The 12928-nt window shown below is 44.6% G+C and overlaps 1 protein-coding gene across 1 annotated transcript in view; it reads right to left on the bottom strand.

The window, feature by feature from the left end:
- DCHS2 (dachsous cadherin-related 2) overlaps positions 1–12928 on the bottom strand; it is a 243486-nt gene that overhangs the window by 7482 nt on the left and 223076 nt on the right. The window contains exon 8 of the mRNA XM_029611289.1: positions 7093–7250. Coding sequence (XP_029467149.1) covers positions 7093–7250 — 158 coding nt within the window. The remainder of the gene's footprint in view (positions 1–7092; positions 7251–12928) is intronic.

The following is a 12928-nucleotide window of genomic DNA, read 5'->3' on the forward strand; positions in this document are numbered from 1 at the left end:
AGGGATAGGGATAGGAGGAGGTGGGAGGGGGAAGGGGATAGGCAGGTGAGTCCGATGAGAGGAAGACAGGCTAGGGATAGACAGAGAGGGCAGAGGGGAGAGGACAACTAAGGGCCAGATCTGGTGCACCATCTGGTGCACCATCACCCAGGTTATCTCAAGGCTCAGCAGCATGAAACACAGTGGGGAGCAGTTGGTCCATAGGTACCGGGACATAACGGCCCAGTTGAAGACAAAGGTAGCTAACCGCAACAAGTACATACTGCAGACCAGAAGAGGAGCCCCTTGTCCAATTGTGCTCCTTCCCAGGATCTGTTCTACAGAGATGAAGGTAAGTGGACCACAGTCTCAAAAAAAGGAACCTCTATTAGGAGAGCTAGCAGGTCTCAAGCATTCCCCCCCCCCACCCCAACAGCAAATCCTCTCAGGCAGCTGAAGCTCTTGGAACCATGCACACCCCCAAATTAAAGGGCAATTAGGAACATTCCAAGTACTAGGTGGAAGAGTATCAGTGTCCAGGGGGTGGAAAGTGTACACTACAGGCAGATATCTACTCATCCAGAAATGTGACACCATATCTGAGGTCTGATGCTGTCAAGTTTAACATCCCCCTTTCTCAACACAAGGAATAAATAGTGTTAGCCGTAGGTGGAATGTTCTTTGAGTAAGCATGAGGCCATTTTCTCCCCATACAATAAAAGTATATCTCTGAGGCACCTATTGTAAACAGTGGAAGCACAGGATTACTTGAGGCGAAAGACAGTGTGTGCAAAATAGATGCATACACACTGCTTGCTCTGGCGTATGCAAAAGTATGGTAATGGAGGTAACAATGAGGCCAACATCATCCCCAGACACAGATGTAGACCAAGGTTAACACAGCACCTCACCCACTCAGATGCACACAGTCACACATATATGTTGGCTCTTTTTTGGGGACAGACTACCTCCAGCAGTTTTTGCACCTACAAATGGGCAATTAGTATGTTCCTGGCAAGTCTGTAATCATCCATCATTGATGTCTGAAGCTGCCTGGTCCCTAACAGATAAAGAGGGAGTCAGAGTCTGAATAATGCACAGAAATTTTGGTACACCTGCCAACATGACAGACATCTCTGAGAAGCATATATGATAACCACTTTCTTAGAGGTACTGACATGGACCCCTCAAGCCCTCAGATGACAGGAAATGCTTGTCTCTGAAGAGACCAAAACAGAAAGTGCATAAGCCAAGGCTTCCCAAACCTATCCTGGGGACCCCACAGCCAGTCGGGTTTTCAGAATATCCACAATGAATATACATGAGATCAATTTACATATACTGAGTCTTCATGGTATGCAAATTAATCTCATGCATATTCATTGAGGATATCCTAAAAACCCGACTGGTTATGGGGTCCCCAGGACAGGTTTGGGAAGCCCTGGATAAGCCAACATGCCAACCACATGACATCTCTGGGAACTGTTGCTCCATACATTCAGTACAGGGATAAGTTTGAGAATGAGGCAGGTTGTAGGCTCCTGAGGTCATCAGATGACAACACCTTCTGTAGCCTTTGGGCTATACACAGAGCTGACAGAGTGTCTCAGCACACCTGCCCTGCTCACCACTAACTATAAAAGTGACAAACAGCACATGAGATACAATCTATAAAACAGCAACTCTTCCAGCTTGGCCTCAAATAACAGCAGCCATGTGGACCAGCAAGGGCTTCCAACCATAAAACACCGGAAAAGTAGTGACTCACCTTGGAAACTGACCATTCCACAAGCTGTTCATGTCAGGAGTCCTCAGCCTATGTGCTTTAAGGGTGGCCACAGATAACATAAGAACTGTAACTGATACTAGCTATTGCAAAAAGCAAACTATTCTGCATATTTTCTAGGTACATACAAACAGCAGCACCACATGAGTAGCTCTGAGCTACACCTGCAAACAGCCTTGCAGCACTGTGTCATCTCCATATTTGATAAAGGCTACCTGTGACGGGTCAGGCAAGAGAAATAGCTTCTAACACATTTTTGCGCTGGGTTCAATGATGTCAACCTTTTCTTAGGAGACATATAGGTGCTCTTAGAGTCATTAGACATTATACTGTGGCATTGACATTTCTGAGGTGACTTGCAAAAAAGCATTTATAATGTCTTAAGATCAATCACCCCTCTTTCATTCTTATCTTCTCCTTACTTCCCATTATCCTATCTCCCTTCCCTTTCCTCACTCTTATTTTAACCTTCACAACACTCCTTAACCCATCCCTCTCCCTCTTTTCAGCCCTCCTTCATTCATTGATTACACTCCTATTTCTAACATATATGACCTTTATATCATGTAATATCCCATTTTGTCCCCTCATTCGTTATATTTTGTTACATTGTATCCTCTTTTTATTTTCAAATTGTTATATGTAAACAGACGTGATGGCATTTGCTGAATCTCGGTATATAAAAGCAAATAAAATAAAATAAATAAATAAATGACAACATCTGATTCCCAATCGTGCCTTCATACAGTCTGACCAGCAACATGACATCCCAATGACCAAGGTAAGAACATAAGAACATAAGATATGCCATACTGGGTCAGACCAAGGTTCCATCAAGCCCAATATCCTGTTTCCAACAATGGCCAATCCAAGTCACAAGTACCTGGCAAGTACCCAAACAGATAGATCACAAGCTACTATTGCTTATTAATTACCATCATAGCAGTTTATGGATTTATCCTCTAGGAACTTATCCAAACCTTTTTTAAACCGTTACATTAACTGCTGTAATCACATCTTCTGGCAATGAATTCCAGAGCTTAACTATGCACTGAGTGAAAAAGAATTTTCTTCAATTTGTTTTAAATGAGCTACTTGCTAATTCATGGAGAGCCCTCTGGTTCTTCTATTATCTGAGAGAGTAAATAACCGATTTCCATGAACTTGTTCAAGTCCTTTCATGATTTTATAGACTTACCGTATTTATTTATTTTATTTAAGGGTTTTCTTTACCGACATGCCGGTTTACATCGAACAAGGGGGAACAACTGAGAGAAATCAGTTACAGAGAACAAGGAGCAGCAAACTGGGAGATGCGAACGTACGATGCATAATGGAAGTGAATAGAGGGATAAGTAAGTTATCATAGAACTACTACAAAGACATAAAACAGGAGAAGCATAACAGTGCAAAACTAATTACAAGTCATATATCAATATTTTAAGTAGCGTGGGGCAGCGGCATGAGATAAGGTAAAGCGGGCGTTCAGTATACATGGGGAAAAGCTGATTGAGGAGAGGGGAGGGAAAGGAAGCTAGTTAAATGCCTTCTATCAGAACCCCCCTCAGTCTCTTCTCCAAATTGAACAGCCCTAACTTCTTTAACCTTTCCTCATAGGGCAGCCATTCCATGCCCCTAATCATTTTGGTTACCCTTCTCTGCACTTTCTTCAGTGCAATATATCCTTTTTGAGATGCAGTGACCAGAATTGCACACAGTATTAAAGGTGTGGACTCACCATGGAGTGATACACAAACATTATGACATCCTCTGTTTTATTTTCCATTCCCTTCTTAATAATTCCTAACTTTCCCACAATCCAGTGAGAGCACTGAGAGGAGAGGATCACCTAGCTGGTGGCTGAAAGGAATCAGTAAGTTTTTGCTTGGGAAATTTTCTTTTTTAAAAGAATTGGGACGAAGTTAACTATTTGGGAATATTATTTAGTGTGTTTGTGTGTGTTTGTGCTTTTACTAGTCAGCAAGGCAGGGAATAAACTGAAGTTAGACTGTATTTTTAAATAGTCAGTCAGTAAGGCAGCTAATTAGCAGTAGTTAGTGTGTTTATTTTCAATAGTCTGTAAGGCAGCTAATAAGCAGAAGTTAGTGTTTGTATATTAAAAAAAAAAAAGTAGCCAGAAGCTAGAAATAAGCTAGGAGCAGTGTATACCTAAGTAAAAAGGTTGAAAAGTTCAACACTCACCTTGGAAAGGTGTTAAGGTACTGTGATTTGGTTTGATTAGGTACCAAAATTGTTAATCAAGAGAGCAGTGAGTCACTCTGGCTGACTTAACTGAAGTTAGACTGTTTGTATTTCCCAACCCACCCACCCCTAGCTCATCCTTTAATTTATAGGCAGGTGCCACTTTCACAAAAAAAAACCAAACCAAAAAACAAAAACCCTTATTGAGAGTTTGATCATTCCCCTGTAGGCCACTACCAGACACACTAATATATTTAAAGGATGTTAATTAGACACATTCCTACTCCCATAGCAACCTAAAACTTAACTAGGAACTGAACAAAGTTGAGATGAAGGCAGCAGTCCAGCAGCAAGAAGGGGGCTTCACAGTCTTTTGCATCGAGTGCCACATGTGTGATTTTTTTACCTGTCGGTGAGAAATTGTACATGTACATGTGATGCAAAGAGCTCCTGTCTCTCAGAGAATGAGTCCAATCTCTGGAGGCTAGAGTGGCAGACCTGGAGTTGCTGAGGCAGACAGAGAGGTATATAGATGAGACCTTCAGGGACACAGTAGCCAACTCCCAACTTCAGACTGGCAGTCCTGGTGCTGCCTTGGAGGAAGAAGATCTCAGGATCAGAAAGCATCCACCTGGTGCAGCAGGAAAGGATCCTGTAGCAAGGACCTGCTGTCCAGGTGGTGCATTGTCCTTTCGCACCAAGGATGTGTCTCCAAGGCCTACTGCCCAGGAGGGAAGGGTTAGGTCGGCCGTCATAGTAGGTGATTCGATTATTAGGAATGTAGACAGCATGAGGATCGCCTAGTAACATGCCTACCTGGTGCGAAGGTGACGGATCTCATGCGTCACCTAGATAGGATTTTAGACAGTGCTGGGAGAAGCCGGTTGTCGTGGTACATGTGGGCACCAACGACATAGGAAAATGTGGGAGGGAGGTTCTGGAAGCCAAATTTAGGCTCTTAGCTAGAAAGCTTAAATCCAGAACCTCCAGAGTAGCATTCTCTGAAATGCTCCCTGTTCCATGTGCAGGTTCCCAGAGGCAGGCAGAGCTCCAGAGTCTCAATGCGTGGATGAGACAATGGTGCAAGGAAGAGGGATTCAGTTTTGTAAGGAACTGGGGAACCTTTTGGGGAAAGGGGAGTCTCTTCCGAAGGGATGGGCTCTACTTTAACCAGGGTGGAACCAGACTGCTGGCGCTAACCTTTAAAAAGGAGATAGACCAGCTTTTAAACTAGAAGAAAGGGGAAAGCAGACAGTCACTCAGCAGCGCATGGTTCAGAGGGAGGTATCTTCAAAGGATACTAATGATGCATTAGAATTAGGGCATCCCGACAGTGAGGTTCCAATAATAAGAAAAGTAGTCCAAGTGCCTGTAACTAAAAACTCTCCTGGGCTAAAAAATTCTAACTTATCCCTATCAATTAAAAAGCAGAATGAAAATACAAACAAAAAACAAACTTTGAAATGTTTGTATGCTAATGCCAGAAGTCTAAGAAGTAAGTTGTGAGAATTAGAATGTACAGCAGTGAATGATGACATAGACTTAATTGGCATCTCAGAAAAATGGTGGAAGGAGGATAACCAAAGGGACAGTGCTATACTGGGGTACAAATTATATTGTGTGATGTAGTGCAGCACTGCCGAGAGCAGGAACTGACAGGACACCATAAGGCGGCAGGTAATACCAGAGCCAGACAGCAGGGGGCCCAGGTGAAGATGAGAAAGACTACACTTCCCAGGTTCCCTGAACCAGCACCTGACCCCTGGCTGGAAAGTGAGCAGGAACAGGTGGAGGAAATAGGGACTGATCCCTATGACTCAGCAGAGTCCATGGAAGCTGAGGAAGAGGGCGTGCCGCCGTGGTGGAGCTGGCCACAAAAGCCCGGCACCTCAGAGTCAGGGAGGAGGAGATGGAGGTAAGCTGGGGAGAGGAAAGCTCCAGCTGTTCCTCTATGGAGGTGTAATAACCAGGAGGTTGGGGGATGGTAAATCCTGTGTTGGTAAATGATGTATGAGAAAGGTTGGAAGGGAATTGTGGTTTTAAAAGCTGTTTAACTCTGGGCTTGTTAAGGAGAACCTAAGCAGTTAGGCGTGGGGCTTGTAAAGACAACCAGGCATTATTACAGGACTGCAGCCGGTGAGGCTACAGGATCACATTAAACCCTTTTGTGATAAAGACCTTTTTCTGTGTTCTGTTTGGGAGTGCCAGGACTAGGCCTGGCACTCTGACTAGAGACGTGGAGGAGTCCATAGCAGCGGTGTGCAGGAGCTGTTCGAGTGGACAGACAGTGGGATATGAGCGGAGAGGGAGTCCTGAGGCCCAGCAAAGTCCACACAGAGTGCTGAGCGGAGGGGCGTGATCGTGACAATTGTAATGACAGAGAGGAGCCCCCGGGAGGCGGTGTGGCGCTTTATGTCCGGGATGGCATAGAGTCCAACAGGATAAACATGAAGCATCCAGTATCCCCCAACAAGTAAACTTGCCACAAATATTATGAGTTTATGAAGACTGGCGAGGTAAGAACAGGTGTTTTTATTGGCCCAGGAAGGTCTGGTAGGTATGTCTGATAGAAGACCTCTTTTAATTGCATATGATAATGGGTTCAATCCACAATAATAGCTGCGGGCGCATGCTAAAATCTTTGTTTCCCTTGTACCATAAAAAAAGGTGTAATTATTTCAGACCTTAAATCCTGTGTTAGTGTGCGTTAAGTTATAGCGGAATGTGGTAGGACACCTTAATTTGCATTAACTTCTCCCACATGCATACTAAATTTACAATTTGCATATTGGCACTATTTATTGTGCATGCAATGCGAGTCTGGGCCTAAATGCACTTTGATGAATGGCCCACTAAGTTTGTTCCTGAAGCAATGGAGGGTAAAGTGACTTGCCCAAGACCACAAGGGAAATACTGTGGGTTTTGAACCCTGATTTTCCTCATTCTTAGCCTGTTGCTCTAACCACTATCACATATGATACACAATTATTTATTCCTAAACATAGACTCTAAAAATATAGTTTCAAATTTACATCTCTCTCCAACATAGGATACATCCAGAGAAATGGAATCAAAGCTGAAGAACCTTCTATCAACTGCACTTAAGCAGTAAAATTTGAGTTTACCTGTATGTTAATGACTGCATGCCCTTGAAGGAGAGGTGTTCCTTGGTCATATGCTGTTACAGTTATTCTGTAGAGGGATCTTCGACTATATGAAAGAACCTCACTTGTTCTTAACTCCCCACTGTTGGTATCAATCTTAAAGTGACCAAACGTTTCTTCTGCAACAGATATACAATAGACATTTATGTTAACATAACAGATCAGTCTCAGCTGGCCCAATTACATATGCAGTTGAACAAAATCCAGCCAAATAGATGGATAAAGTTGACAAATTTACAAGGTTAATGAGCTGATTAAAGATGAAAACTTTCAAAATCTACTGAGCTCCCCCATCCTCAGGCAGTGCCCAAGTAGTCTAAAATTTCAGTATGCATTCCTAAGTCATTTGTGAATTTAAACAGACTGACTCTTTTGGTACTCCACTTGATATTAAGCCATTTATAATCACTTGTTATTTATATCCATTATGAACCAAATTTTAATCCTGCAGCATATTTTCCTGCATAATCCTATGTTCCTAATCTTTTTCAACAAGCATCAATGAAGCATTCTGTCACATATTTTGCAAAACTTCAATTATGGCTTATAAATACTACTTGAAATAATCTAAACTACCATAGATAGAGAACCTATTAGATCAGGGGTGGCCAACATGTAGCTCTTCAATGTAGAAAATGTGGCTCTTGCCTTCCTTGCCCCATCTCAACTGGGTGGCACTATGGAGGACAGGAGGAGAGAGGCTTGAGCAGGGAGCACACACAGCATTAACAAAGTAGAGACAAGCCATTCTGCTCCAGTCCCTCCCTTCCTGTCCCTGCGGTGCTGCTGGTTGCTGTGGAGACAGCGAGGGAAGAGCTGAGGCAGAGGCTTTCTGCCTTCTTTCCTACTCTGCTCCTCTCCTCCTGTCTATGACCAGCAGCGTTGGATGACAAGAAGGGAGGGGGCAAGGCTGGAGCTGACAGGCAGCAGGGAGAACCAGTTGGCTCTCTACCCCAGCCCTCCCCATCCTGTTCACCCTCCACCTCACCTTCTGCCTGAAGTAGAACACTCTTCTTTACTGCACTGTCCAGAGGGGAGGGGCTGGAGAGAACATTGCCCAGTCCCAGCAGATTACTGTGCTCCCAGCAGAGAGGAAGAGGGAGTTATATGGAGCTCCAGTCAGGCCAGAATGATTTGTTGCAAGGGAAAGGTGAATGCTGAAATGGGGTGAGGAGAAAAGGGGGTAAATGCAGGTGGTTTTTGTTTGGAGGCGGTAGTACAAGAAGTAGTGATTGCTTACGGGATGATTGGAGCAAAAGGCCCGGGGCAGAATGCTTGGGGGTGTAGACAGTTCAAGAGGAAGTGAATGCTTTTGAGAGGAGTGATATGAAAAAGGGGTTAATGTTAAAAGAATTGAGGGAGGGACAAATGCTGGGAAGGGATGAGGTGGAAGTAAATATTGTCTCCCTCTCCAGCTCCCTGAAGTCAGCAACAGAAATAAGACTTATTCGTCCCCAAGATTTATGCTCCCAAGGGTTCTGGTGTAAGGAGGCTAGGGCTAGATTGAAGGGAATAGAGAGAATGAGAGAGAATCAGGATAGGGGGCTGCATGAGTGCCATATAGGATGGAGGGGTTGTATGAGAAATAGTGTGGCAGATGGAGAGGGATGATGTGTGTGAGTAATATGGTTTTTAATTTAAGCATCATATTTGGTATAGTGTATCTGCATGATTGACATGTATTTTGTGTAATTGGTTCTTATGTTCTTATATGTTTGAACTTTTTGTATTAAACGCACATTAACATTGTATTGTATCATTTTTGACATTTATGAATACATTTCACTATCTCATCATTAGATACAGCATTAATATATCTATTTGAGAAGTGTTAGATTATACCTTCTTTGTATCTGTACCTTGAGGGCAAAAGAAAGCCAGAGGTGGTGATAGGGAGTATATATTTGTGTATATATGAAAGAGCCAGCTATGGTGTCAAGGTGGGGGTGGGGCAGAGATGGTGATGGTATAAATGAGTGTGTCATGGTCAGGCAGGCTGGATTCTGGTATTCCCCCCACCAGGAGCAGTACAGGATTTCAGGACAGAGCAGGACAAAATCTTCTGCCTGGCCAATCCCCTCCCCTTTGGGTTGAGCCCACAGGTTCTGGGTTGGCAGGACTTTCCTGGCATGGTACATGATAGCAGTCAGGCAGGAGAGGACCTGGAATCAAGGCTAGAATAGAAAGCAGGGCTGGAACTGAAGGCAAGGGCTGGAAACAGAAGACAGGGGCTGGAACAGGAGGCAAGACAGTAGTGGGAGACAAGGGCTGGAACTGAAGGCCCACAGAGAGCAGGGGCCATAGGGAGGACTGGGCAGGACAAGACAAGGACCATGAGAACAAGGCAAAGAATAAACAAACACAGGCAAATAGGAAACTAATGCAAAGCAGGGTACATATAGACAAGGAAGCCTAAGCAGGCCACAAGGCAATGTAGAGCTAGACCTGAAGGTCCAAAGGCCACAATGCAGGGCAAAGCAGCCATGGAACAAGGCAAGAAGGCCAAAGAGGCCAGAGGACAAGATGAGGCGGCCAAGGAGACCAGAGGACAAGGCAAGGCGGCCATAGGAGCCATGCAGTAGTAAGGCAAGGTGGTGCAATGCAAGGAGCCAAGGTGACTCGATAAAGAGACATCAAATTGTGCAAGAGGCAGGGATAAACAGGACTGGCCTTGCTGCGTCATGGAGTCATCAAGTAGGTGGCTAGAGCGGGAGAGAGTGTGGCTCAATGAGGACCTTTGCTGGTAGGGACTGTATAACAGCCAAGATCGTGGTAGAGAGAGAGCCAAAGGTGAAGGGGGAAGGGAGGGGGACAGAAAGCCAGAGGTAATGAAAGGGAGAGAAGGAGAATGAGGTTAACAGGAGTGATTGGGATGGGGGAGTGAGAGATAGCCAAAGATGATGAATGGGAGGGGAGGCGTTTGAGACACACACACACACACACACAGATGTTATGGAAGGAGAGGAGAGTGTGAAATCTAGAAGGGGTGATGGCAGAGGGTGAATGAGAGAGAATCAGAGAGGCTACTGGGATGGAGATAGGGAGGGAAAGAGTAGGATGCAGTCAGGGAGTTGAGAGAAAGCAAAATTGCTTACCTTGTAATAGGTGTTTTTCCAGGACAGCAGGATGTAGTCCTCACATATGGGTGACATCGGTAATGGAGCCCTATGTACGGAAAAACTTCTTTAAAAGTTTCTATGAAACTTTTGAATGGCACCGGAGTGCCTACTGAGCATGCCCAGCATGCCATGATATTCCCTGCCACAGGGGTCTCCCTTCAGTCTTGTTTTGTAGCAATAAGCGTTAGCCAAAAATAAAATAATAAAACGTAACGGACCCAACTCTGCGGGGTGGCGGGTGGGTTTCGTGAGGACTACATCCTGCTGTCCTGGGATAACACCTATTACAAGGTAAGCAATTTTGCTTTATCCCAGGACAAGCAGGATGCTAGTCCTCACATATGGGTGATTAGCAAGCTAGAGGCTGAGTCATTTTGTGCTGAAGTAACAGTGAGGTATTGTTGTTGAAATGAATCAGCCGAAATCACAGCAGGTTGGATGTAGAAGGAGTTGGGATTACACTGGAAACAAGTTCTTTAAGACGGATTGTCCATAGGCTGAATCTTGTCTTCCTTCTTTGTCTAAGCAGTAGTGAGCTGCAAAGGTATGAAGAGAACTCCATGTTGCTGCTTTGCAAATGTCCAGAATAGGTACAGAGCGTAGGTGTGCTACTGAAGTTGACATTGCTCTTACTGAGTGTGCTTTTACTCGCCCTTGAAGAGTAAGGCCTGCTTTTTCATAACAAAATTGTATGCAATCTGCTAACCAGTTTGACAGAGTATGCTTACCCACTGCTTTACCTGGTTTGTTTGGATCATAGGATACAAACAGCTGACTGGATTTTCTTTGGGCTGTAGTGCGGTTTAAATAGAAAGACAATGCACGCTTACAGTCCAAAGTGTGTAAGGCTCTTTCTCCTTGGTGAGAGTGAGGCCTAGGAAAGAATGTAGGTAAAACTATGGATTGGTTCAAGTGAAATTCCGTGACAACCTTAGGAAGGAATTTAGGATGTGTCCCGAGGACTACCCTGTCATGGAGGAACTTTGTAAAAGGTTCGTATGTGACTAGTGCTTGTAATTCACTGACCCTTCTGGCTGATGTAATGGCTATGAGAAATACCGTTTTCCAAGTAAGGTATTTAAGGTCACAAGTATTTATGGGTTCAAAAGGAGAACGCATAAGTCTAGTTAGTACTACGTTCAGATCCCATTGTATGCTTGGGGAATGAACTGGAGGTTTAATGTGAGTTAGGCCTCTCATGAATTTACTGACGAGAGGCTGTGTGGAGATAGATGCATCTCCCAGCTTGTTATGATAAGCTGAGATTGCACTTAAGTGTACCCTTACAGATGATGTCTTAAGACCAGAGTCTAAGAGGTGGTAAAGGTAATCTAGTAGCGAGGCAGTAGGGCAAGTGAAAGAATCTAAATCTTTCTGAGTGCACCACAAAGCAAACCGTTTCCATTTGTAGGAATAATTCTTTCTAGTGGAAGGTTTACGGGAAGCTATCAGCACTTGAGATATAGCGGTTGGAAGGTTGAGTGGCTGTAAGATCAAGCTTTCAACATCCATGCTGTCAGGGACAGGGATTGAAGGTTGGGATGGCGCAACTGACCCTGTTCCTGAGTTATGAGATTGGGAGCTACTCCCAGGCGAATTGGATCCCTGACTGAGAGATCTAGCAGTGTGGGGAACCATACTTGTCGAGGCCAATATGGGGCTATGAGTATCATGGTCCCTTTGTCCTGTTGTAGTTTCACTAATGTTTTGGTTATGAGTGGTATCGGTGGATACGCGTATAACAGGCCTGAATTCCAATGGCGAGCAAACGCGTCCTTTGGTAGGCTGTTCTGCTGCCAGAGGAGAGAGCAGTAATTGTTCACTTTGTAGTTGAGTTGAGATGCAAAGAGATCTATCGTCGGTTGACCCCAGCGTTGGAAAATCTTGGATGCTATTGCTGGATCCAAGGACCATTCGTGCGGTTGGAACTGACGACTGAGGCTACTGTGTTGTGGATGCCTGCTAGGTAGGTGGCCCGTAGAAGAATTGAGTGTGTCAGGGCCCAGTCCCAAATCTGTGCTGCTTCTTGACCAAGGAGGTAGGAACCTGTACCGCCCTGTTTGTTGATGTACCACATGGCTACTGTGTTGTCCGTTTGGATCAGAACAGTCTTGTGCGATAGGCAGTCCTTGAACGCATGTAGCGCATAGCGTATAGCTCGAAGCTCCAGGAAGTTTATTTGAAAAGAGGCTTCAAGCTGTGTCCACTTGCCCTGTGTCTTTAGATGACCAATGTGTGCTCCCCACCCTAAGGTGGATGCATCTGTAGTCAAAGTCACTTGTGGAACTGGCTGCTGGAAAGGTAGGCCTTTGAGCAGGTTGTCCATTGATGTCCACCAGAGGAGTACAGATCTTAGTTCTGGTGTGATATGAATGGGAGTGGACATTGGTTGAGTGGCTTGTATCCACTGTGCTTTGAGCGTCCATTGTAGTAGTCGCATGGTCAATCTGGCCATGGGAGTGACATGAACTGTGGAAGCCATGTGCCCTAGAAGAATGAGGCACTGGTGAGCTGTTACCTGGAATTGTTTGCGAAGATTGTGAGTCAACAGGACAAGTGTTTGAGCATGGTCTCTTGGAAGAAAAGCTGTTGCTATTGAAGTGTTCAGTTCTGCACCTATGAATTGTATCAGATGAGTTGGTGACAGATGGGATTTCTGGTAGTTGATGAGAAATCCC

Source organism: Rhinatrema bivittatum, chromosome 1 (assembly GCF_901001135.1).
Source record: "Rhinatrema bivittatum chromosome 1, aRhiBiv1.1, whole genome shotgun sequence".
Classification (NCBI taxonomy): domain Eukaryota; kingdom Metazoa; phylum Chordata; class Amphibia; order Gymnophiona; family Rhinatrematidae; genus Rhinatrema; species Rhinatrema bivittatum.